The 26,409-nt window shown below is 42.6% G+C and overlaps 2 protein-coding genes across 5 annotated transcripts in view; one reads left to right on the top strand and one right to left on the bottom strand.

Moving 5' to 3' along the window:
* The window catches only part of SDR42E1 (short chain dehydrogenase/reductase family 42E, member 1), a 1,031,186-nt gene that overhangs the window by 231,748 nt on the left and 773,029 nt on the right, over positions 1–26,409 (bottom strand). The gene's annotated exons all lie outside the window — the stretch shown is intronic.
* Positions 22,495–26,409, top strand: part of CDH13 (cadherin 13) — a 438,545-nt gene continuing 434,630 nt past the window's right edge. For both annotated transcript variants that reach the window (XM_009090753.4, XM_018914682.3), the window contains exon 1: positions 22,495–22,649. In XM_009090753.4, the coding sequence (XP_009089001.1) occupies positions 22,605–22,649 (45 nt within the window). In that variant the 5' untranslated portion in view covers positions 22,495–22,604. The remainder of the gene's footprint in view (positions 22,650–26,409) is intronic.

The raw sequence follows: 26,409 nt of genomic DNA on the forward strand, positions 1-26,409 counted from the left end.
TAGAAGTCCAGATGGTTTTCAGGTCATATTTGTAGCATTAATTTTGAATGTCAGGCTGTTTGAACCCTGCTGGGTGCACTGTTCAGGCATATATCAAAGCAGCATCTTCTCTGTGAATTTAGAGCTAGAATTTTCACCTCCTGTCTGCAAAGAAAATCCACCACACAAAGCAGGGTAAGTTAGGAGAGAGTTAATTCTTGAGATGCTCCCTATGACTCCGGTGCTGGGAATTGAAATCAGTATCTGTGCAATGTTAATGCTGTAATTAAATTTCATCAGATTTAAAGCTCAACCTTTTCATGGTGAGGTAAAGAACATTCCTATGTGGTTTTACTGATCGTTGCAGTAAATGCCTTGAGAAAGTAGTGCTTGGAGGCCAAGATCCTCAAAGGGATACTGAGCTCTGAAAGGGGCTCTGGCAAAATTCAGGTGTTTGAGTTCGTGCCACTCCATGTCCTCCTCCCTCCTGAGGTGCCCAGGAGAGGACACAGAGCTGTATCTCCCCCTGAGTACGCCCATGACTGTGCCCTGGAGTCCCATGGGTGCAATCCAACCACTCTGACTGTGATCCACCTCCTCCAAAAGAGCCTTTTGTGGTTGGGCTGATGGAATGGTCTCCTGAGGGCCTGGAGTGCATTTCAGGATTCACCACCAGCTGAGACACCCAGAAATCCTGCCCATCAGTGCAAGGCTGCCCACAGGCCAACTGCTCTTGTTACTGACCTAGCACAGGGCTGAGTGGATTCCTGAGGGCTCCCAAAACCCCAAAAGGTTCCGTCTTTGTGTTGCAATGCCTGCATCCTGTTGTCTCTCCTGTGCTTTGCTGACTATTAAGATCCTCACTGAACCAGCTTTCTGCTGACACCAGCTGTCTCACTGGCTATTAGCCTGTCTCTAACCTCTGTGTTTACCAGGAAAATTATTGAGAAAAAGGTAACAAGGCAATCTGGACATCATCTGACAGGTTCTGATTGCCTCCAGCTCTCTGGGCAAGGCCGGCCTCACCCAGGCAGGGAGCAGAGGTGAGGAGCCCGTGCTGATTCAATTATCACCACTCTGAACTGCCCTCAAAGGCTACAGGTAGCTCACAGATCAGAAAGAAAGATGAGCTCCTAACCAGCCAAGTCCAAAGGCTTCCCAAGTCAATAGAAATCTTTTCATGGAATTCACTGGGTTGTGGATCAGGGCCATTAGGAGAGCTCTGACAAACGGGCAGACAGAGACCCTGCAGAGTCCCACCCCCATCGTGTTTTAGATAGAGGTGGAGGTGGGGAACTTCACATGGAATTATCTCACCAGTGCAGCATGTGCTGAATTTCCACCTAAAAACCAGGTCTGTACTCTGTATATGCTCTTTTGGCCTCATAAACAAAATCCTGCAGCCCTTTGCCATGCACTCCCTAATACTCTACTGTACTTTGTAGGTGAATTCTCAGAAAAAAATATAGTACTTGCAATTAATCAATTGTTCTGTGTTGTAATTAAATGACTACATCAAAGAGGAAGAAATTAAAACTGGAGCCCTTATAACAACTACTCAGTGGTATAATTACAGAATACCCTATGAGCAAATTGGTTTCTGCCTATGTGAGATCTGACAAACTAATAAACACCTTGCTGTGTAAATTGAGACCAGGTATATTTTCAGACTCTTAATCACTGAAGCTTACCAAAGAGTGAAATGGCAAATCATTATTTCTGGTTTTTTCTCCTTTCTGAGTGAAAAACACATTCACTGCTAGTCTTAATTCTTCATGTATCTTTGGAAAGTTGATTTCTAGCATTGTCTATTCTTTCTTTCTGTCATTATGATATTTGCCATAGAAGGAAATATCTAGTTCATTTAATCACTGCTTTTTGGTGAGTAGAATTCATCAACAGAGAATTCAGCATTTGGGAATGGCAATGGTTATGGACCTCTTGGCCCATATAATTCCCTTATCATGCTGTTTAGAAAAGAAGAAAAAATTTCTGTGAATGTATGAGAAATCTTGTTGATTAAAAATATGCACAAAGCCAAGAATGTTCAACAGGTAATCTCACAATCTTTTCTTAATATAATCTCAAAGAGCTTAATATATGTGAAACATTCTACTAGAGGAAAAGGAAGTCAGTAAAATGATGAAAAGTAATTATGCTAGGAAGTGTAGGCAAAAAGAGAAAATCAGAGTTCAACAGATCATTTTAATTTACTGCCACCAGAGACATAAAGTTAAAAATGAGAAGATACCATATTCATTTTGAAGTGTGCAGTAAATATGACAGAGCATCACAAGAAATGTTCTGATATGATTCACTTAAAGCTTGTTCAAATTAATATACTACTTGTTGAAAATGTGTAGGAGCTGTTAAGTTTATTTTAAGGAAATATATTGACTTTAAGGAAGGAACAGTCACTGTGACAGACATTAAAACACTGGAGTGAATTAAGGAACATTATACTGAGTGTATTGCAAATGAAGGCATGATATCTCTGGAAGGGTTTTACAGTGTGAGAAGTCTTTAATGAGGCATTTGAGCTGCATGGAGAAACAGCTCTCATAGCCTTTGGAACATGACTACAAAGAAGATATCGATCTGCAGATGTTATCCCATTGTATTCCAGATTAAAAGACGACAAAATCTTCAGGAGGTAACTGAGAAGATTAACCTGTCAAGGAGATACCCCATAATGAGATTATCCCAATGTGAGACTTTTCACAAAGGGGAGGGATTATTAAGAGGGGGAGCCAGTGTTTAAAGGGGTGTTTAGAGTGTGCTGGTTTGTGTGTGTGTGTGTGCACACCGGTGTGTGCGTGCGGGCTTCAGTCTGAGAGCAGGGCAGAAACACACTGAGAGAAAATCCTGATCTGTGTTCCAGGACACACAGAGATGGAGCTCTGAGAGCCCTTCTCTTTCTAAGGCTCATTACAAAGCCCACTGTTCACTCTCCCCATGACCCCAAGCTTCACCATGGCTGTATTAAGCAAAATACATTTTACAGCCCCAGAGAGCTTTTCTAAGAAATAATCAGCTCTGTGCTTCTGTGAGTAGCTGCAGGGGCTACAGGTCAGCAGACTACAATTACCCCTCATAGTTGACTACACTTCCAGATCTGTAGGAACAAAATGGTATTTTTAATACATTCTTAAATAGATCTATGCAGTATATCTATATCCATGCACACATCAGTCCTTTTCTAGGGGTGACTGGTAGTCCTGCCCCATTGTCTACTGATCTATCAAAATATTTATGTTGTTTGTGATTTGTATTTGTTGTGATTTGTATGTTGTTTGTATTTACTGCATGCCCATTTTGCTCTGATCTTGCAAATTTCTGTGCAGGTGTTTATGGAGTTTTAACTTTTAGAAATTTTCCAACTGCTATTGGAATGGCTTCTACCTTGTTCCAGGCAAGAACAGCTACACCCAGCTAGTTGCATTTTAATGGTTGCCATTAAAAAGTTATCAGTCACTCAATTCAGACCAAAACTTTCCCTCTACATTAGCACCATATCAGTTTATTAATAAAGGCTGATGAACTGATCAGATAAGTGCATTTTTCTGATGTGTTGGGACATTCAGTCATCTTGGACTCACCTCTTTCTAAGCATGAGTTTCTGATATAAATCCCTCAGCTTTCCTGAGGTCTGTGTGCTGTGGGAGCTGTTCAAATGTTTGTTGTTGGATCAGCATGAGGGAGCTACAGGAAGTCTGTTTTAACAACCAGGGCATGTCAAGGAACTTCCATCAAGGAGGAATCAGATCTCTTTGCTGATTTCCTGCACTGTAGTGAAGCAATGTAGTGCTGAGTTAACTTTGAAGCTGGAATGATTACAACTCTGTATCTGCCCTCTTGTTCCCCACCATCATTTATACTCTCAAGGCCGAAGTCTATAATTCACACACTGAATGATCTTGTGCTGCCTGGGGAGTCCTGACTGCTCATAGATGGCAGTGCTTCCAAAGACACTTCTGCAAAGCTGGACCTGGAGCAAATCCAGGAGACTTCATTAATTGATTCTCTCTTTTAGAAAGATTACTACCTATCTTTGTTCCCTTTTTCCCCTGTGAAAACTCTCTATTCCTGCTGGAAGAAGCTCAGAAGGCCAGACCTGATAGCACCAAAGAATAAAGATGCTCCAGCTTAGTTTTATGGCTGCAAAAAAGGCCTGTCAATCTCAAGAGCTACCTGAGATATTGGATGAGCTCATGAGATATCAGGCCCTTGGAGTGCAGATCTCTTCAGCAGCACGGGAAGGTCAACCTGCTGTGGCATCTTGACAAATGTGCAACGATGAAATTCCTCTCAAATTACCTTTAAAATACTCCATTTGAAAGTCTGCACAGCTTCAGAGCACGGTTTGTGTCATGTCTTGCTTTCTTTCATTTAATTCATTGCAGCACTTTTAACCCTCCTGCTCCCTCCCTCTCTGGCAACCAGGGAAAGCAAACCTTTCCCAAAATATCTTTCATTGCTACTCAGGATTTTTTTGGTTTATTTTCTCTAGGTGCAGTGCTGTCCTTCCCCTTTGCAGGTGGAATTGAGGGCTGCCCACGGGACACTCTGGGGCAGCTGAACCCAGTGAGCTCAGCCCCTCTCCCCCTGCACCCCATGAGTGACACTGCTGAGCACCAGAGCAAATTAGCAGACAGAGGTGAGGCAGGTGATATAAATTATGCAAATTTAAAAGCCACAGAACACAGAAAGTTAATCTGCAAAGTTAGTGTACCTGGTAAGTGGGGAAAGCTGTTCATTTGGCTGCAGAAAAAGCTGCTGAGTGACAAGGAATAAGTCACTGGCTGTGTTTCCAAAGGGTGGCTGAGACAGGGGGATTGGTCCCATCAAGGATGATTTAGGGACTGCTTTTCATATTACACGTGTAAACTTGGCAGCAGGTGTGTTTTGAGAAGAGAATGGATTTATTAGCATCAGGGAAGAAGGGCAGCAAATGTGATGGAACAAAGCCAACAAATTAAAAATAATTTGACGAAATTAATTAGGCTTATGTGCAAGTAAATGGGTGATACACTTTCTAGAAGGGAAGTATGAGGTGATGCAGCAGGGGACAGAAAATAATTATAAGGCTGTACTTTTAGGAGACATTGATCATGGTGAGCGCTTAAAGATGATGTTAGATGATAAATAGATACATAAGAGTAGAGAAAGTCCAGCAATAATTTCAAGAGCATATTGACTGAAAGATGTGAAATGTAAAAGGTGAGAAGGAAAGGTGGTTGGTGCTCATTTATTAGTATTGATTTGCATTATAGTAGCAACTTTGTATCCCAGCCAAGCTCAGCATCCCATTCTGCTCGGCACTGGATCAACACACAGTATGAGGTATTTTATAATCTAAGTAGACTGGAGACAGAAAAAAAATAGAAAAGAATTATAATCCCAAATGACAGACAGAGAACTGAGGCAGAGAGATGGTAAAGCTTGAGCTGTTTGGAAAATGTGACCTTTTAATTAAAAATACAGCTGCAAATGAAAAATATTTAAATTTTGACACCATTCTCATGGGAAATTTTGAGCTGCAGCTAGAAACCTCAGTGTTTTGGGTAACAACAAAAAACAATGAAAATATTCCTGCATGTCTTTTCCTCTTCTGCCCTCACAAGAAAAGCTTTTTCAAAGGAAGTGGAAGAATGAATTAATTAATATGCACATTAGTTCTCTGCAAGCCAAGCTTCCAATTTAAAGAAGCACTAGTTTGAAAGGAAATTTTGAACCATTTTATATTGAGTGCTTTGATGTCTACCCACCAGGAGATGCACCTGGCCACAATTCTCCTCCACGCAACTGAAACCACAAGAAAATCCTTCTCTGAGACAGGGAAGAAGCTGCTTAGGAATACAGGAATTCTCTCCTACAGGAGGTAGGAGCTGTTATGGATTTTTCTCTGCCCTAGTTGCTATTTTGTAAAGCCCCATGAACATTTAAGTTCACGGTGACTTACTCCACATTAAATAGTGTAAGAACTCATCCTCTACTCAGAGTGCCCTTAAAACGTCTGGGAGAGGAGTGAGGAGCTGTAAATTCATCCCTTGCCTTGCTGTGCACTGCTTTCTTGGGGTAGACAAGCCCACAGAACACCACAGTTATTTTAGCATTATGGGGAAATAAGATAGACACCATTAACATTTTATGAACACTTTTGGTCCTTGAAATAAATATAAGATACTCAGCAGAGATTGAAGTGGTTGGGGCTGTAGCAACAACAACGGAAAAATAAAGGTTCAAAGGTTCATGGGATGTAAGTCAAAAGGAAAGATTAGCTAGTCAGAGGGGATTATCTGAGAAAAGAGGTAGATAAACTCCTGACAAAGGTGACAGATTCATGCCAATAAGTTATCTGTGCCGCTGAATAATGCAAGAGAAAGAGAGCAGGGATTGAAGCTGAGGGAAATGCTCATGCAAAAAGAGTTTCAGAACAGTCTCATATAAAAGTTTAGCTGCCCAAAGTCATCAGCAGAACTGAGAGCTAGGAAAGGATGCTACACAAAGGAAAAAGAGAGATCAATTTTTTTTTACCTAATAGCTTTTATAAGGAACAATTTCAAACCAGCTGGGGATTTCCTCAAAAATCAACTTTCAAATTTTCCTGTTCATATGAGGAAAGGAACCCATAAGTCAGTGCTGGGTATTTCAGGCAGAACCCAGCCATTATTTCTTTTCTATTTTGTCTTCGGTATTTATTATTTCATAGTAATTATTTAATTGCATCCTACTGCTGTGATTTTTTCCTTCTTGCAAGCTTTTCATCAATGCAAAAATACTGCAGGAGATATTTTGCTTCCCTTTTTCAGGCACAGTATTCTATTCTAGAAAAAATATCCATCAAAAAGATTTTTTGTTTTTTATGAGGGCATATATCAAAAAGCAAAATCAGTGGTACTGTAGGCTGAATTATTCCTCTGCCTTTCCAAGATGTTTTAGTAACATCTATCAGTGTCTGTCAAATGTTAATAATACTTCAGAGGAAACAACTTTACATTGCAGCTTCAATAAACTTTTGACTTTCAGTGAATAGCTTATAAGCCTGAGAAACTCAGTCTGAGACAGGAGTCTATCTCTGGACGCAGAGAAATCCTCATTTTTAAGGATTTAGGGTAGGAGAAGAAAACTATACCAAGAATAAACTCATTTCTGCTTCTTCACTTTCTTTACCCCACCCCCAAATTTAAATTTCTGTTTTTTAAAAAATACCTAGCAAAAATGATGTGAAATTTGAAGAACGAAATTGAGCTGGAACATATATTAGTTGAGGGCCCTATTTTTGATTGTAGATGTTAACACCTTCCATGAATCATCAGAACAAGGCATTGTCCCCTTCAGTTATAAGCATGGTTAGGATTTCCAAGGACATCAATATTCCACTTAAAAATGACAGGAAATACATGGAGGCCCACAAGTGGAGGGAACAAAACCCTCTTGGGAGCAGTATCCAGTGCCTGCTTAAATATTTAGGTATCTAAAGATGCAAGCTGAGTCAGGAGGGGATTTTCAAAAGACTACTAACAGAAACAAAAAAGATTAAAATGGCAGCAGAAGCAGCCACTGCAGCACTGCCAGGCCTGTTTGTACCCAGCATGTGAGGAGCAGCAATGTGCTGGCTGTGAATCCCTGTTCCAACATCCCAGCACCACCTGGGAATGCCTTGGGAGGGGAAGTGAGGGGCTGGTGCTTCACAGTCACAAGGACTTGCTGTGCTTTCTGCTCCAATCTTACTGCTTGGTACAGAGAACTAAATAATGCCCCTTCCCTCCCTGCACACATTCCCAACAGGAGGATGTGGGGAACACTGCAAATCTGTGTCAGACCTCACTCTCAGCTGAACAAATAGATCATACACTTTTCCACCCACCTGCTCATCCCCCTGTGTGTTGAGCAGAGGAATGTGAGGGATAGCAGCACACATGGGACCAGACAGAAAATGGGAACCAGAATAGATTCCTCTGCTGGTGCTGATGCCTTTGGTGCTATAAATCATCCTGAAATGGCTCTCTGTAGTCAAAATGATGTTTCATGGATCCCAGACAAGAAGTCAAGAGCTCACCAGAGGATGACACTATGGAATAAAAACAAAGGAGTGTCTCCTTGAAGAAATCCTGCATTTTCTGTCTGCTTTTCCCTGGAAAAGAGGGAACTGGCACAGCCCAAAGGATTTGGATGGCTCAAGCTCTTGGAGGATGTAATGATGTGCAAAGCTTCTTTCACACACACACACGCCACACATACATCTATCAGCTGTACAGAGTGCACTAAGGCACAGCCAATCTCTGGAATTCCTATTTCACGTGGTAAACAACACAGAAAAATCTCTGCTGCCCCAAAAAATGGAAAAATCAGCAGGAAAGGCCAACCACAAGTGGGGCATTGTGAGTTCCATAATGTGCTACAGCCAATTTGTGAAACAGCTTGTTTATTTTTATCATCATACCATTAACCTGGCCACAGCTGACAGGCACAACGAGGATTATTAGTTCTTTATTTTGATTTGGAAGGATGTTTGGCATTCAGTCAATAGTTTCCTATCCCATTCTCTGGATATTTCCAATTTCTATCCTCACTAAAAAAATATGAATATGAATATACATATAGCAGAGGAGCAGACTGCTCTCTCTTCATGAATAGAGAAAACTAATGCATGTTGTATTACAGTCAGTCTGAGCTCCTGCTGGCTGCAGGTCATTGCAATACCAGGTACATATATAATAAATCAAAAGGACAATAATTTATTCTTAGCCACAGAAGACAGCTCAAAATGGTTTCTTCACAGTTTTCAGACATGCCTAAATGAAAAATCTGCAGCAAGATTGTTCCTTCATATGCATCCTTCAACAAAACTGAATATAAAAAGAGCACCTGAACTGACTGTTTTGAGCCAATGTGAAATCATGTGGGGCTCTCAGAGGAGAATTCATGGCACAGCACCAGCACACGTCCCAGCTGGCATGAATGGAGTACTGGAAACCTTTTGGGATCCACATGCAGCACAAAAATGCATTAAGGATATCATTTAGACCCCTGAGATGTACAATGACCTTGTAATTACTGGTTTCACTCTCCAGTGACTTCTCATCAGGTCTGGGACTGCTGCTTAAATTCCCAAGCCTTCTCCTTTGGCTTTAACTCTGCAGAAAATCTTATTGTGCTCAACTACTCCAGATTTTTTTTTAGAAAAAATAACCACAGCTGTAGTCACAGGAAGTTGAACCTTTTTCTTCAATATTTCTCCTGCAATTCGTTTCTAAGTGACAACCAACCACACAACCATGTAAGGAAGCTTCTGGACTTTTCCATGCTTCTCCTGTGCTCTCACAGAAACCTGTCAGTGTTTTCTCTTTCGGGGAGAGATTTACCCAACCATCATCTCGTTATCTCTAATCACATCACATTCATAGCAGAGAACTGGGCTGGGTCTTTACAAAGCTCAGCTCAGAGATTGGGCTTTGCCAGCAAGGAATGAATGAAGTTAAAGAATTTGGGAACTCTATGAAACCCTTTAAGGATATCTTCCTTGCTGAAGTTCAAAAAGAAAATATTTCTGTATTTATTCCACCAGGAATTATGATTGCAGCAGTCTCCCAGAGAAGCCCCAGAACAACATTCCCAGATGAACTTGTTCCACCCAGAGGCTGCAGATTCATCTAAGGACAATCTTGAGCCCAAACAGGTCACAATGAAGGCAGAAGGATGATCCCAGTTGATCCCCCAGGTGCAAAATGCTTGGTTATTAAACACAAACCAAGTATGGTTTTCCTGGGGCTTGGGTTGACTTTTGAATATTTTGTTAAATGCTAGCATTTGCTTGACTAGGGATGGAAAATCACACAGTTAGCTAAAACCAGATTCCCCAAATCCTCCATGAACCCTCTCTTTTTGCTGTTACCACTTCATGCAGTATGAAAATTGCACACATATGGAGATTGGCTCTGTAACCTAAAATTATTTCTTACTGAATCCTTCTCCTTTTTCCAAATATGTATATCCTTATTTTTTTCTTTTTTTAGTGGATTCTGTCTTTGGCAATTGGGGCAACAGTGAGATTATTGGGAGTCACCAGATGGTGCTATTGTACATTGTCTGTCTGGTTCAGTTCATCTGGTTATCAAGGGAATCTCCTCAAGAAATTCAAAGCATCAGGTGCACCAAAGCATTTGGTGCAGTTCCTACCAATATCTCCAGCAAGCCTCATCTCCTACCTGAACTCCCCTGATGAAGAATTATGTTCACAGGTACAAAATCTAGGAAACTTTTTAGTTCCTGTGGAAAAAAACCCAAACTATTCTGTGAAACCAGGTCATCTGCATTCCCCACGTGAGTAATGGTCAGTGCTGTGAACTGGCCATTTGTGCCACAGTTATGAATTGCCTAAAGAAAATTCACAGTAAGAGAGAATGCCTGCAGAGAACACACTTGGAGACAAATGCTCCAGTTCTCTGCTGGGGAATAAAAATATTTTTGCCTGCTAGCCCAGGATGGAGATAAAGATGTGATGTTTGGATGCTTTATAATCCTTGGATAGTTCTGTCAACTGAACCAGCTGCGTACATATTGTAAGAGGCCTGAAAAATGTATCAGCCTGAATGTGTTCTCATGGCAAAGAGGAAAGAACAAGACAACCTGTCGTCTCTAACAGAGTCTTCCTTGCTGATTGAGGTTAATGTATTTCTTGGTGTGGCAGAAATGGTTTGGGATAAATTCCTTCCAAACTGGGGGAGCAGGGAGCTAAGCTCGACTGAATTGCTGCTGGTAAAACTCGTGGAACCACGTGAACTCAGGTAAAATCCTGCTCAGCAGTGGGTGTTGGAAGAAGCTGAGTCTCACCAGGCTCTTGTGTAACCACAGAGCCATAAAATAAGAGGTGTGCCAAGGGAGAAAATCTGGCATAAATATGTGACAGCATTGATTCCTTTAATCAATGCCCTCAGGATGTATTAGCACGCTGCCTCCTTGCTCCTCTGTGATTAATCAATAGAAACACAGTTTCCAGGTAGGGCAAGTGTCACCAGCAGGCTCAGCCAGACCTCCAGGGCTTTTTCCTCCGTGTACAAACCTGTTTTGTCTGTTCTTGTTATGAGGTTTATGGTCTGCAAGGGTTTTGCATAAAGCAGCAGCAGCAGGCAGTGCAAAGCCAGCTTGTGCTGCAGGATTGGAGGGTGCTGGGCAGGGATGGCAGCAGGAGGTGGTGATTTTGGATATTGTCACGTCAGCTCACACACTGATGTTACTGGAGCTGGCAGGTTACTCTGGCACTCCACTGGAAAATTGATTCCCCAAACCCCAATATTTGAAATCTGTCCAATATTCCAGCAATATTAGGTCAGATCTGAAGGCTTTGGCTGAAGGATTACAATATTACGCTTTGCCTCTCTTCTGTTTTTGCATCATCATCCAAGTAATGACACTGTGCAAAAGAGTTCACAGTGAGGCAGAGATTTTAGGGAGAAATATGCTTTATTTTCTTACACAGTTGCAAAAAGAGGTTATGAGAAGCCAGGATTCAGCTCCATTTTCTCTTCCATTTCAGCTGAAAGCTTCAAAATACCTGGATCAACTCCTATGTTAGCTGGCTGCATACCTGTACAAAGACACCCACCATAAGTTGCCTGAAACTTACTGATCAACAGATCCCTCTCTATTCACTCTCTTTATTAAGCTGAAAATATTACTGGTGTTTTCTTTTTCTCTGCTAGTGATCCAATATCCTGTCATGGTAGACTAAGGCTCCTAATTTATGTGCTGGCATCTTTTGAATAAAGGATAAATTTGAAATGTTGTCTGCAGCTCTTCTTTGCAACTGTTTTTAAATGTTGAAACAGCATTCTGTCTACATTGGAATTCTGTTTCATTATTTTCTTCCTTAACTTGGTTTGTGATTAAACCCATCTCTTCTCAACTTTCCAGGCTTAAAAGCTGTTTCTCAGGAAGTTCTTCAACAATTATTATTTTCTACTTTCAGGCTGATGGCTCCCTGGCAATGTTATAACTACCAGCTTTGAAATGGTGTTAGATAGATAAATAATGGCATTTCCCAAAGAACATAGAACCTGACTGCTTCATTCAGAGACCAGCTTTTATCACTTTCTAGTCAACTTATTTATTTAGTGAACTCCATTAAATTTCCACATAAGTAGATATCTTTTTCTGCAGAGTTTACTCTCTCCTTTTGCATCTGTTTTGACTGTTTTGACTTGGATCTAATCATAAGTAAATTTTATTTCTTCCTATTGAAGCTTGATTGTATATGATTATCTCTTAAGAAACTTGGCATGTTTAATAACATTTGATTGCTATTGCTTTATATCTCTGGCTTTCAGTGTTCAATAGACTGAAAGAGTTAATTGTTAATAATTATTATTAATTATTGCTTCCACTGAACCAGCTTTCTTTTCTCAGATGCACCCCCTACCCACTGGTTAACAAACTCATCTGCACCCTTCATTTTGTTGTATCTTACTTAAATACTTAAATTTTGGTCTCGAACTGAGGGCAATCAGGGAAGTGCTGATTCCAGTAGCTGAGTCAGCATTCCCAAAATCCCCCTTCCTAAAATAAAGCAGTATTCTAGTTTGTGCATTCTGGTCTGAAGTTTTATTTTAATCCCTCTTTACTTAGTGGGAAGAATTACAAAAAGAAGATGAAAAAAGCTTAAAGAACCCAATTTTTCCTTTTCCACAGCACAAAAAGTTCACATCTATCTGGGTGCCAGGCAGAGAGCCAATGCCTTGAGCTGATGTTTTATTATGGAATGTCCTTGCAGCACCCTGGATGTGCTGGGCTCCAGGGAAGGGTGGCACAGATGTGACTAACAGCTCGGTCCCACTGCTCCCAGAGCAGCTGGACCTCAGGAATGCTGTTCCCATGTGCCACCCACCCAGGTCCTTCCAGGATCAGCATTTGAGAGCTTTCACCAGACCATTCTAAGAGCTCTTGTTGCCTTGGTGCTATTGAATCTTTTTGAAACCTGCTGAAAAGTGGAAAACTGGCACCTCTCAGCATCTTATTATCTTTGCTGCATCCCCAGACTGTGATGCACAGATTTCCCCAGGGCTGCAGCTGGCCAGTGCTGCTACACAGGGTGTGGTACATGGGCTTTAGGAGCTCATGTTGTCCATTTTTTTGGAACCAGACATTGGTCACTGTGAGGAATATTTCAGAAAGCAGGTTTGGCTTCCCCAGATTTAAACAGCTCAGAAGAAAATATTTTTCATTTATTCTCCAAATGAGGACAAAAATAGCTACTTAGAAAATATCTCCATTTTTATAGAATACTTCTAGCACTACAGAAGAATTCTTATTGCTTTGGATTTTCCTTTTCGTTGCTGAGCTCTGTTCAGTGTCTAACACAAGAACAGCTGTACTGGCTCCATCCATCTCACCTGCACTGCCTGAGCTAACAGCATCCAGACAGGAGCACAGCTTCCCCTTGGCAGGGCACAGTCCCTGCCCTGCAGCTGCACAGACCCTCTGTTCCCCCTGGGCATCAGCTGCACTGATGGCAGGGATGCTTTTCCTGATTAAAAAGAAGGAAAAGGGTAAAATGATGGCACCAGCAGAGTGAGATGGGGCAGCCAACACACCTCCTGCTCCTCAGTGGGGAGGGACTGCTGCCTGTGTGTGCTGATCCCTGAGATGCCAGCCTTTGCCACCTCACTTCTCCTGCACAGAGACCACTACCCCAGCAGCCCCCACCCCCCTTCCTTCTGCTCTGCCCCTTTGCCTTCTCAGGAATCCTTTTGTCATCTTTTAGGAATGCATTTACCCTGGTGCCTGAGAGACCCACAGCAACAGTGGCCATAAACAGATGCCTAAGGAGGAGCAGGAACAAGCCATTCTCATGATCTTTCCCCTGAGTGCTTTTCCAGCTTCCAACTATTTGCAGCTCAGGGGATTTCCTGATCTGATGTTGTTAGCTGAGGGAAAAAAGGTATTGTGGAGCTGACTGTGGCTTCTTTGATCTACTGGCTTGTCAGTGCTGGGTTCAGTTTAAAGTTGAACATGCCCAAAGCTGCTTTAATAAATGTCAGTGGATTGCAGCTCCCAGGAGACCAAAGATCCACTGCATGGCAGGCCTGAGACTATGCAGCACTAGTTTTTTACCAAGTGTGGCCAGTAGAACATCTTAGATCTACCAAAGCCCTATTTTGACTTAAAGTAGGAAAAAAATTAAGGGATTTCGTACCTGTATGTGGGTCATTCTCACAGCATTCCATCCCTCCTTCATTCCTGATTAAAAGAAAGCAAATTTCCAGCCCACACATTGAGCAGCTGACAAGGGACCTCAGAACAAGGGTTAAGTGATGCCTCAGAGACCCAGAATGACCCACCACAAGCTGTTTGCTCCTTTCTGAGAGGCCCAGTCAGCAAAAACCAGGTAATTTTATGGTCACAACCTGACCAAGGCAAGGTAATACAAAAATATTTGTTTTCTAGTGTTAGAAGATCCAGTTCCATCAATTCAAAAGGAGCTGTTTGTTTCACGTTGAGGCTAAGCCTAGTAAAACATCCAAGATTGCCTCTTTCTTGGAGTACTGCACACATTAAAAGCTAAACCCAAGAGAGAGATTACAGATGAGCATGAGGCAAGGTAACCTTCTAGCATCCCAAGGGAGACAGCAAAAGGAACAGGTTTTTTTCTTCATATTTACAAAGGCTTAATGAATTTTACATAAGCAAGATACAAAATTGAAGGCAAACAATGAAATACAAAGAGATCTCAAGATACATGATGAACCCAGAATTCATGCATAATATACAGTATTTCAAAGGCATGTAAGGAAGCAGTGTAAGAATCTGATGTTTTTGGTGTATACAGAGTGATTTGTTTGAGAAAGATTCTTCCTTAAGGAGCCAAAACTTGAAGATGCTTCAAGCCTTATGCACCTTCTGGTTGCAGGAGGGCAGAAAGGACCCATTAATTCAGGCTGAGTGCTATGTTTTATCCAATCTGATTATCCTGATTATTAATCCAGTTTATTTCCAGACCTAAAACACCCAAATAAAACAGCTTTCTGGTTATTAAAAGCACATTCAATTTTCCAGTGTTTATTTTTCCACCTCTGCATCACAAGGACTTTTTTTTCCTTAACTCATGTCTAGATCTGCAGAGATAAATTTCCTCTAAGGCTATGTAATATCAGAGAGCTTTATCATAAATGGTTGGATAGGTATAGAAAATGCCATGAGAAAGGGACATCCAGAAAATTTCCCAATGTAATTCCTACTTTTCAAGACTGAGAAAATTTATCATTGAAGAGAATATCATTGTTTTGAGCTGGCAAATCTACCAATGATAAGGAGATGTATCCTAAAATCAATTTTTGAAGCCAAAAATGTGAGACTAATCACTTTATTTCCATGCTTAACAGGTGCTGATACCAGGGGGAAAATACTAAATAGCGTATGACACCCTTGAGAAGCATGTAAGATATTTATCTGCCTAAAAGCCATGACTGTTGCATAGAGAAAAGGTTGTGAATGTAAATGGGGAAGGAGTATAAGACTGGAGGGTGAAATCTTGATGCTGCTGCAATCGATGGTAATTTGGGTTCAGTGGAACAAGGATATCCCTGAGCTCACCTCGGCCTGGCCTTGTCACAGAGCTGGGGCTGCCCAGCCTGTTCTCCACAGTCAGGCTGGGAAATCAGGGAATCACAGAAAGGTCTGGGGACCTTAAGAGGGACACCTTCCCTTAGCCCAGGTTGCTCAGATGTGCCTTTTCATTTTCTGGGGGAGGATTTGCTCAGGTCTCTTGTCCTCCCTCTGGTACCTGACCAGTTTCTAACCCAAGACCATGTAGTTGTTGCCTTGCCCAGGGCAAATACAATCACAGCTCTGATTGAGGGGATTTGCAAACAGATTTTTATGATCGTGGCATGTGAAATACAGAGCTGCAATGGCCAGGGCAAAAAGAAAAGCAGCTGAAAATGACATGAGAGAGAGCAGTGCCCCAGTCTCTTAACACCTCCAGTGCAAGCAGCTATGCCTAAAGTCAGAGGTTTAACAGCTCTGGGCTGATGTGTCAGCTCAAGCCCTGTGCACAGAGATATTCCAAGACTGACACATTCTCCCTCTCTCTCAACTATTTTATTCCCCCTAAAACATACTTATGTATCTGCTGTTCCTCTGTGAAAAGATGAAAGATTAAGCTGGCTTGTGCCTGGGTAAGAATGGTGAAATGTCCTACCCGTAAGTAAGCTGTATATTCATGGCAGAATATTTTAAATGACCCTTATATCATAAGAAGGGATTTAAAAAAAAATCCATAACTGTGAGATTTAAGAGCATATCTCTCACATTTGAATTTCCTAGCTGATATTTGGTTGGGCTTTAGAAACTGTCACACAATAAAGCCATTAAAATTCTGTGGTTAATTTATTCCTGCAGTATTAACTTTCCCATTACTCATGATGAATATCTTGAGTTTGGATATGTCTTAGAAGAACTTTTGACAGTGATAACTTGCTTTTTCTCCCATTTCCTGTGGAAATATATTTTTTTTAAATGTATAAAAGAGTAACTTTTCTAATAAACTTGCATAGTGAATTTTAAATAATGGCTTTGAGTTAGTATAGTTGCTACCAAAATAGGCAATGATAAGGTCTTTTGTGCATTTGTTTGGTTAATTATTCTGATTTGTATTTCTGGGCAGAATTCAATATTACCTAGTCTTGGAAAATACAGATCCCATTGCCAAAACAAATTTTCTCACTCCTATATCCATTCATTTCCTAGACAATAGGTGAGGTCAGAAGGGAAGCAAGGAGTCATTCCCATAATAATGGCGAACAACTAATGAGCTGCCATGCATCATATTCTCCTTGCACAAGCTGTAATTGCTTCCAGAACACCTGTACTCAGGCCAGATACAATCATGAGTAGGAGGGAGGGCAAAGGAGCAACGGTGTTAAAACAAGGAGGGAGAGGCACATGAGAGGAATGGGAACAGAGAGCCCAGCCAAGGAGGAGATGCTGAATGAAGCTGTGGCTCAGTTTGGGGTTTGCACAATAACAGAGGGTCTCTCAGGAAGGCCACAGGTTCTTTCAGTACACAAAAGAGCCAGCGCCTGAGGCATTCAGCAATTTACAGCTCTGGGTTCGGCCATCTTTATGATCTTAATGGGGTTCCTTTGTGTTGTGTGCCTGAGTTTTCCTCCTGGAACACTGCAAGAATATTTTTCTATACCCATTTGCTGTGGGGAGGACACCTATGCTGATGGCCTGTGAGAACACAGAATCACAGAATTAATTAGGTTGGAAAAGATCTTTGAGATCATCAAGTCCAACCTATGACCCAAAACTACCCTATCATCTAAACAATGGCACCAAGTGCCACCTCCAGTCTGTTTTAGAGCACCTCCAATGACAGTGACTTCAGCCCATTCCAGTGCCTTTGGATTACTGGAGAGGGTAAATAGAGAGGCAGAATTCAACAGCCTGGCCATGGACAGGGGTGTAGGATTACAAGTGGCTGAATTACTGCAGACTGTCACTAAACCTGGGAGTTTTGCAGCTGGGGCAAGCTCACGGGACAAGATCAATTGCTGTGATTGAGCTGAAAGGTGCAAGTTCATAACAGACATGGGATAATACCTGCACTATTCCAGGAATCTCTTAGATGCTGGAAGTCAGCTGAGGAGCAAGAGCTTCTTCCACAAAGGGGCCCAGAGGGAGAAAGGAAATAAAACCAGCCTTTTTTCCACAGAGAAGATGCTGTGGACACCCCAACCCACCACATACCTAAGGCTCATCTCACTCCTTCCCTATTTTGGTTCAGATGAAGGTTGAATTAAGGAACAGATTGCTTCTGGTTCAAGTAAGGATTAGAAATTTAGATGTACATTGCTACAAAGTGTTACTCTAGAATGACATACAATAGCTCAGTTTTAGAAGTTCAACATAAATTTTGTTTATGCTTAAAGGGCTCAGGGATCCAAAAACATGCAAAACCCAAACAACAATAGGTTTTATTCCTATAAGAACTGAAAAACTGGACCCTGTGTTCACAAGAACAGGGATTTCTTTGATTATTATTATTACTTGTACAGAAAAGGGCGTGATGGTCCCTTAAGGATTTTTCTAAAATGTAAAATTCCTGTTTGACTAACCATTTTTAGTCCTGTTCTGACAATGGAACACACCCTACTTCTTTCCACTGAAGTATCAGTTTGTTGTGTTGCCTGTGACTTGCCTGTTAGCAAGTATGAAAACAAAACCCTTCTACTATCCCAGAGCTTGGGCTGGGATGTAGGGAAACAGTAGACAAAGCATTCAGGAGTCCCACAGGTTTTAGAGAAAGCTGAACTAATGACAAACTTTCTGTTGCCAGTAAGTCTTTCCTGTAAGAAAGTCTTGCAGCAGTTTGGGGTATTATAGAGGCCTTGGGTTGGGTACAAAATGAAAAGCTGTGGGCTCAGATTCAAACAGCAACCCCCCCCCTTTTTCTAGTGCTTTTGTAAATCTTTCCCAAAGAAACTTCAGCTGCACTAAGACTGGAAATTCTGAGTATCTGTCCCCCAGGATAAAACATTATTGCAGCCAGTAGCCTCACTTATTCCTGCTGGAGAACCTCAGGCAGGAAGGTGGGATTTCACTCCTCTATGGATTCCAGTTCACTCCAGGTACATTTACTGCAACTTCTTGTCCTACTGACACACCCTCAGTTGTTGCTCAGGGCTAAAACCTTTTCCCAGGCTTAAAGAAAATGCAACCTGGTGAAGCAGCCAGGAGTGTAGATTGCCAGTACCATGGCAGGGGAAATTAGTCCCTCTCTCACATTCAGGTTTCTCATGTGACCCACTTTAATGGGAAATTAAACTTCCCTGGTTCTGATAGATTCATAGCAGCTGATCCTCAGCTTTTACAAAATAGGGCAAATCTTCTGAAGGTCAAAAGGCATTTCTGGCAGCATGCAGTCACTCCCTCATCTGCTAATGGGTCTGTCTCTGAAAACTCCTCGTGTGTTGCAAGCAATTACTACTGTTCACATTAGCTCAGCATTGGCCCCTGTGGCCATAGAATGTCAGAGAGAGGGACTGAGCTGATGTGTCAAGTTGCTCCACATTTTATAAGTGAAGAAGATGGCATTTGTGTCTAAAGACTGCAGACCGTATTACACCCATCAGTTAGCATGGTTTTGGATCAGAAAAGGTCTTGGCAGGAGCTTTCTTTGTCACAAAGCAGGACCCTCTCAGTCACTGCCTAAGCTTACTACACATGTTGTGTTGGCAGGGAGGAGAAGCACAGCTCGCTGTAAATGGGGAGGTCTGGACCCTCTCATTAACTATGCTTTAAACCTGGGGCTGTTATTTCTATTCCTGTTGCTCCATGGCACCTCAGCTTTATTCCACTTGTGAAGCAATGCTGGCCCAAGCTGGGGTTTAGAGAGAGCCCACCCTCCATCACCTGCAGTCTTGCCTTCTGGCCAGCTCCTCAGTAAAGCTCTGTAGAGTTCGAACCTCCTCCCGTTACCTACAGCTGAGACAAAGGCACCAACTATTAATTTCTAATTAGTAGCCTACCAGCTCTTCATTAATAACCTAATTAGCAGAGAAGACTCTGCGCCTAACCCCAGAAGACACAGCTAGGCTGGGGGCCCACCTGCAGGGGGTCAAACCTGTGACTGCAGCAGCTGCCCTCCCTTTCTGCTGGTCTCCCCAACAGCCAGGGCTGTGTGTGCTGGAATTCCCTCAGGTGAGCAGTGCCAAAAGCCATTTCCCAGTGCGGCTGGGCCCTGAGGGTGAGCGCTGCCGCTGGGCACAGCCGCCCTCACGCTTGGGCGCCATGTTGTGCCAGGCCTTGGCAGTGGCTTGTGCAGAGTTAACCCCTCCAGGAATGGGTAATTACTCCACCAGGAATGTTTAATTACCCCTGCAGGAATGGTTATCACCCTTCCAAGAATCAATAGTTGCCCTTTTAGGGGATAAATAAGAGCAGCTGTGAGTAGATGCCAAAGCAGGAGGGACGGGCTGCAACAGGAGGAAGAAGCTCTGTGGGCCTGGTGGTAAAAGGTTGGTGAATTTGGTTTTTATTAAATGATTTTCTCTTTAATTGTTGCTAAAGAGTCTTGGCTGTTTCTGAAGGTAAAGGGCTGTGGTATATGGCTTCTTTTGGCTGTGAGAGCCACTTGGGGAGGCTAGGCTATGGTGCCCAGCCCCTCAGGATGTGGAGGGGTGCCATGGCTGCAGGGATGGCCTACAGAGCCATTGGGAACACCTCATCCTCCTGGTTCCCCTCTCTGCCCCTGATGGCCATGCTCCTGCAGGACCATTGGGAACAGCTCACCCTCCTGGTTCCCCTCTCTGCCCCTGATGGCCATGCTCCTGCAGGACCATTGGGAACAGCTCACCCTCCTGGTTCCCCTCTCTGCCCCTGATGGCCATGCTCCTGCAGGACCATTGGGAACAGCTCACCCTCCTGGTTCCCCTCTCTGCCCCTGATGGCCGTGCTCCTGCAGGACCATTGGGAACAGCTCACCCTCCTGGTTCCCTTCTCTACCCCCGATGACTGTGCTCCTGCAGAACCATTGAGAACAGCTCATCCTCCTGGTTCCCCTCTCTGCCCTGATGGCTGTGCTCCTGCAGGACCATTGGGAACAGCTCACCCTCCTGGTTCTCCTCTCTGCCCCTGTGCTGGGATGGCCCCATAGCCATGTTGTGCCCTGTACAGAAAATAACTGCTCATGTTGGCTCAAATCTCATGTCACATTATCCTGCAGTGAATCATCTACCCTATGACTTGACTTCTATTTTTTTTTTTTTAATGAGTCCCTTTCCTGTAAAACAGGATGCAGATATGCCTTTGTTTCTTTCAGCCACCACCTACTTCTGGTTGGTCTGGTAACTCACTCAGCTGTTTGGCACCTGTGGTGGGGTTAAGAATGTCCAAATCCCAGTGCCCCCATACAAAGGCTGTGCACACTGTGGAATGGCTGGTGCCTTTCTGTGGGATTTGCCCTGTAGACCCCATCCACCCTGGTTAAATTCCTAGGTGCTCCTCTTGAGTCTGGGAGTTATACTAGGTGGCAAACTGATTCCCTGAAAGAAAAATGGGAGGTGTCCAGTCATGTATTTCTAGTCATAAAGAGCTCTAAGGTTTATCTTTTTTACCCTTATAAACTGGCTTTCTGCCTATGCTGAAAAAGAAAGCAACCTACCTGGTTTTTTTTCCTTTTTAAGGAAAGTCTAAGTAGTGAACCTTTTGTGGTTATGCAGAGCATTATTATTGCTGCTGGTAGTTCCTGCTAGGTTTTGTTTGGATTCTATTCCAACTTGAGTATTAATTTAAACTCGTGTGTAATGGAGGTACTGGAGCAGAGTTATTGCTGCCTGTGAGGGTTTAGACTTGGAAGGACAGTGTTTTCCCTCAGTTTTGGTCCAGTGGGTATGTAAAGGAAGATGTAAGCTCTGAGCAGTAGACTAGCAGTGGTTGCATCAAACAACATTATTCACAGCTGGGAGCTCCTGCTGATGCTGGGGAGCTCAAAGTGGTTGGCAGCTCCTTTATCCCTTCTATCTGCTACCTGCCTTTCCCTCCCCACGTTTCCTCTCATCTCTACCAGCACAGCAGCCACCCGTGGTGGGGCAGAGCCGAAAGTGATGGCAGCTGGTTCTGCTGGATGAGCAAGTGAGGGAAAAACATCACTGATGAGAGCTGAGGAGACTTTTGATCCTTCTAGAAATGGGGGAAGGGTACTGCTAAGTAACCTTGGCGACTGCCAGGAGACAACTCAGAAAAGGACTGGAGTGTTGTGATACTGGGGAGTGGCAAGGGAGGTGGAGTTGGAAATGCACTCGGAGAATTCGTTCCTAATCTTTGGTCCATCTGCCTGTGTTGCTTGCTGGGCTGCAACATAACCAATCCAGAGAAAGCAGGTCCCCTCTTTCAAGCAGGAAAACTTTTTCTAATTGAAGGACGGGCACTCTGTCCTAGATTCTAGATTGTTGAATTAAAAGCCAATTCTGCCATTACCTGAGCAGTTAATAAAATCTATTGCCTTATGATGCATTTTTTTCTGCAGGCTAGAATGGATCTGTCTTGGTTGTGATTTGTGAGATTGAGGGGAAAACACAAAATAGAACCTGTATTTCTACTGCACAGAAAAATCTCACTGTGTTCTCTTTCTAAGGCTTGGAAGTAACCAAAACTGCAGGGGTCATTTTTTAAAAATTATTAAAAATAAGTTTATTAACATTTTAATAAAGAGAATCTCTTTGCAGTGGTGCTCATAGTTGCTCTTATTTCTCTCTGTTCAATTCCATTCTCTAAAAGGGAAAATACTATTGAGATATGTAAAGCATGATGTTAGGTGGAAACTAAACAGAAATACACCAAAGCAAAAATGCTTTCTAAAGGTGCTGTGTTTGTAGAGGTGCTTGCTCAATATGTGTGATGCAAAATGGGGATGCTTTGTGAAGAAATCATCCTTGTAAAGCCATTGGTTCTGGTCATCAGACTCTATCCAATGCTTTAGTGATGATGCTGCTGATCTATTTGGGAAGTTGGCTGGCTCTCAAGGCAGAGTCTCTTCTCAAAGGCTGTTTCACAGTGAAAATATGCTCAGTGCAGCCGAGTGCATGAATGAAAAAGCCTCTGGTACCTTCTAGTCTGGCAAAATGCAGCACAAAACTCAACTTACTCTGTCTTTTCTGCTGTCCCAGGTAAGAAATGTGTGTTTTTTCCTTGCTTTCTTTTATCTTTCTGCTTTTGTGCATTTGGATTTGAAAGTATTTGTAATTCAGCTCTGATTTCTGAGTAATTATACATTGCTCGAATTACTGTTTAAAGATGCAGGATCTCTGCTCTAAGCCAGTTGCTAGGAATGCAGGATCTCATAGTTGCCTGATTTACAATTACAACCAATTTGCTGTATGATATATAGCATTTTTTTGTTTCCCTTCAGGAAGGGTGGTGGGGAGAATCTTTCAAGTGTCTCGGTTGCAGCTGCAGCGGCAATATTTTCTGTCATATCAAATGCTGCAACTTTGATTTGCCTCTTTTCTCTGTGCCTTGTGCTGGGTAGTAAGGTTTATAGACTGTTACAGGCACCTCACATTATTTATTGCCTTTTTTATTTTAAATAAAAGAATTGGAGGGGGGGGGAATATGGAGGAAAAATAAAATCAGACCTTGCAAAAGGCTCCCTTCGCCGTACTCTCCTGATAGATGTGTAACACTCCGTTAGTGACTGGCTGTGTAGCCTTTCTCTTATTAAATGTAATAGATCCCCCTCTGCCAGAAAGCAGAGGAAAAAACACCCAGCCTTAAAAACACGGAGCTGCCGGAGCCCCGCTGCTGCTGCCTGTCAAAGCACAGGGACTCGCTGGGCTTTCACTTCTCCGCTGGTCACTCGCTTTTCCTCTCGCTGCTGTCACAGGGCTCACTTTTGGGCAGCTCGGAGCAGGGTTGGAAATCCTTTGTTTTTATCCAGCTTCAGTGCATTCTTCCTCCTTTTGTCTCAGGGGCTCCGTAAACTTGTCTTTAGTGTCAGTGGGCTGAGATCCTGTGCACCGAGCAGGGATGAAAGTTAATTCCTTTTTGAATCGAGTGCGTTTGTTAACCCTTGGAGGGTTGGTGGGGTTTAGTGTCAAACAAGTGCTTGGGACGTTGAGCTTGACCCCCTGTGTTTGTGTAAGTGCCATCTCCAGCAGACATTTGGTCTGCTAATCCCAAACAGGGCAGAAAGGAGAAGAACGGTGAGGGATCACCACTGGGAGAGCTTTATTGCTAGAGCAGCTGCACAGAGTGTGAGGAGGAGGCAGTAGGGTGCTCCACATGCTGTGGATCATGGTTAGGGCACTCAGGTCCTGGTTTAACCTGGTCAGGAGTCAGGGCAGGGACGTGGGTGGCTGGAGCTGTGGGACAGCAGGAGGCTCCATGGCTGGGATTGGGAGTGAGCAAGCACAAAGGCATTTGGGTGGGTTTGGGATACCAGCCCTGCTCCGAGGAGTGGAACAAATGAAAGCAGCTGCCTTGGGCCATGGGTTTGGTGCCGAGCAGTGTGTGCTGGTGCCACATGGAGAGTTCCTGGCAGGGCCAGTCTGCCAGCCAGCCCTGGGCTCCCTGGCATTGTCCGAGGGCAGACTCTGGCTCTGTCGGGACTGGCTCAGGACAGTGGCCAAGCTGCTGCCCAGGGAGGGCTGAGCATTGTCCCGTGGGCTGGGGGAACCCAAATGGCTCCTGGGGATGAGAAACTGTCACAAGTGGGCTGAGATCCAGCCTGGGCTGGCACTGGGAGGAAATGCTCAGGGGAGAGAGAGGGCACAGGCAGTAGAGGGGTAACCTGTGGATGTACTGAACTGGTGCTCTCATCTTGGCTTTGAGACCTCCCATCTGCTTTGCCTGACTTTCTCTCTGTTTTGAGTTTTTTTTTTTTTTTTTTTTTTTTTTTGGTACAGCTTCTCCAACGTAACATACCACTGAATTAATCAGCTTGAGTTGGGATTTTCTTTAGTAGTTGCTTGTAGGAAAACAGAATGCATGTGATACAAGAGGATGGACTTCTAGGGCCTATGAAACATAGCTGGTATTTTTTTTAACATTCATGACTACTTAAAATCTGACAAGCTGCAGGCACCTGATTCTGAAAACACCCTCTTGTCTTTATTGATGACTTTCAGTGATACTTCAGAGTTTCTCCCCAGGCTGGGCTGAGATCTTCTGTACTGCAGGGCTGAGCTTGTGGTGCTTTACCCTTGCTTCCAGCTTAACTGCTCAAATTGCACTCTGCCTTCTTTCTCAGCTTGTACAGCTCTATCTGGCCGTGTCTCTCTCCACCATGTGAGTTAGTGCATGTCCAAGTTTACTTTCCAGATCATGTCTAAGAGTTAATGAATTGGGGAATGAGTCAGACTGTAAGATGGAAGTGTATGCAATTCTGTCTGTAGGTTTAGGTTGTTGAGTATTGGCAGGTTAAAGTATGAATTGGAGTGGGTGCCATGCTAGGGAAAGAAATGGGATTTACTGAAACACTGTTTGGCTTTTCTCTTTGACACCCCACAAACACAACTTTCATGTGACAGGAAAAGTAAACAGAAGAATGTGAGAAACAACATATTAAACAAATGCAGCCATCTGCTTGTGTAGTGGTTGTAACACATTTGGGGATCTTTTTCTGCACGTTTTCTTTTTTTCTCCCTTTGGAGTAGCAAGAATGTCTCATATAAGGCAATGCTAGTGGAACCAGAAAGGACCAAGTTTGAAAGAATCCTTTCTAAGCAGGAGCAATCTTGTAATCTTTCTGTAGAAGCAGAAGATAGTGATAACTTAGTTTCAAAGTAATAATAGCAAAGTTTGCAGTGTAGAAAAAAAAGTTTGAGGAAATTCTTTTATGTCAATAGGAACGTGGAGTGTAAAAGGTTTATTTCTAATGAAGAGCCCATTTCTAAAATTAGTAACTTGGGTTTTGTGTTTTCTTGATCTGCCTCTAATTCAACTGTGTTTTTAAAGTACAAAAACTTTGCCTTCTGAGGCATTAAAAGGATGAAAATGGAGAAGCACTTTTTCATATCAAAGCACCTCATTAAGTATGTATGCAAAAACTGAGGTAAACAGGTGAGCAATAAATTAATTTTTCCTTTTGCAAAGATTTAGTCTACACTACTGCCAACTGTTCTGTTTTCACCAAGAGGAAAACTGAGCATTAGCTGGAATAAATGAGAGAGATGTTTCAAGTAATCCTTTAATTCAGACTCTCCTTTAAAACTCCAAAGCATAACTATAATATAAAGCTTTATTGATCTGAAGCTGACAATAAAAACTAAATGTACTCTGGTAGCTTATGCAGTTCACTATACAGGGTACAGTGAGCAGTAAATGAATACTCTGATGTGACAGAATTAAAAATCTGTGTGTTTTACATTTTCCCCAAAGGGTATTTTCTGAAACCTCTATACAAAATATTTGCTTAAAGACAAAAGTTGTTCACAGGCTTCCTTTTTTATGTTATGCATTTCATGCAGAGAGATGACTCAAAACTTGTAAGTAAGGCTTACAGGGTGAGGAAAAACTCCCATATTTTTTATAATTTTGACAATAACTGTCACGTTTCACTGGGTTGCAACCAAGTAAATTGGAAAAATGTGTAGATTTTACAAGCTTGTCATTAGAGAGAATAGAGAAAATTAGTCCTCAAACTCTTTCCCCTAATGCAGAGCTCACACTGCTGCATTCTTAAGCTTTTATTTGTTCAAATTTCTCCAGAAGAGGGCTCCATGCACAGCTTGAAAGGCAGCACCCAGGTATTGAAAGCAAAAGAAATTTAACAGCTTCAGGAAAATAGACAAGTGTTGCTCACACAAGTGTGTTAATATAACATTGCAGATTTTGCTCATTTTCTGACCAAGTATCTCTCTGTTCCATCAAGTTCCTGTTGGTCTTATTATTTGAGAGTTCTAGAGAAGTCTTGTGGTTCTTTTGCTA

Source organism: Serinus canaria, chromosome 11 (genome assembly GCF_022539315.1).
Source record: "Serinus canaria isolate serCan28SL12 chromosome 11, serCan2020, whole genome shotgun sequence".
In the NCBI taxonomy this organism is placed as follows: domain Eukaryota; kingdom Metazoa; phylum Chordata; class Aves; order Passeriformes; family Fringillidae; genus Serinus; species Serinus canaria.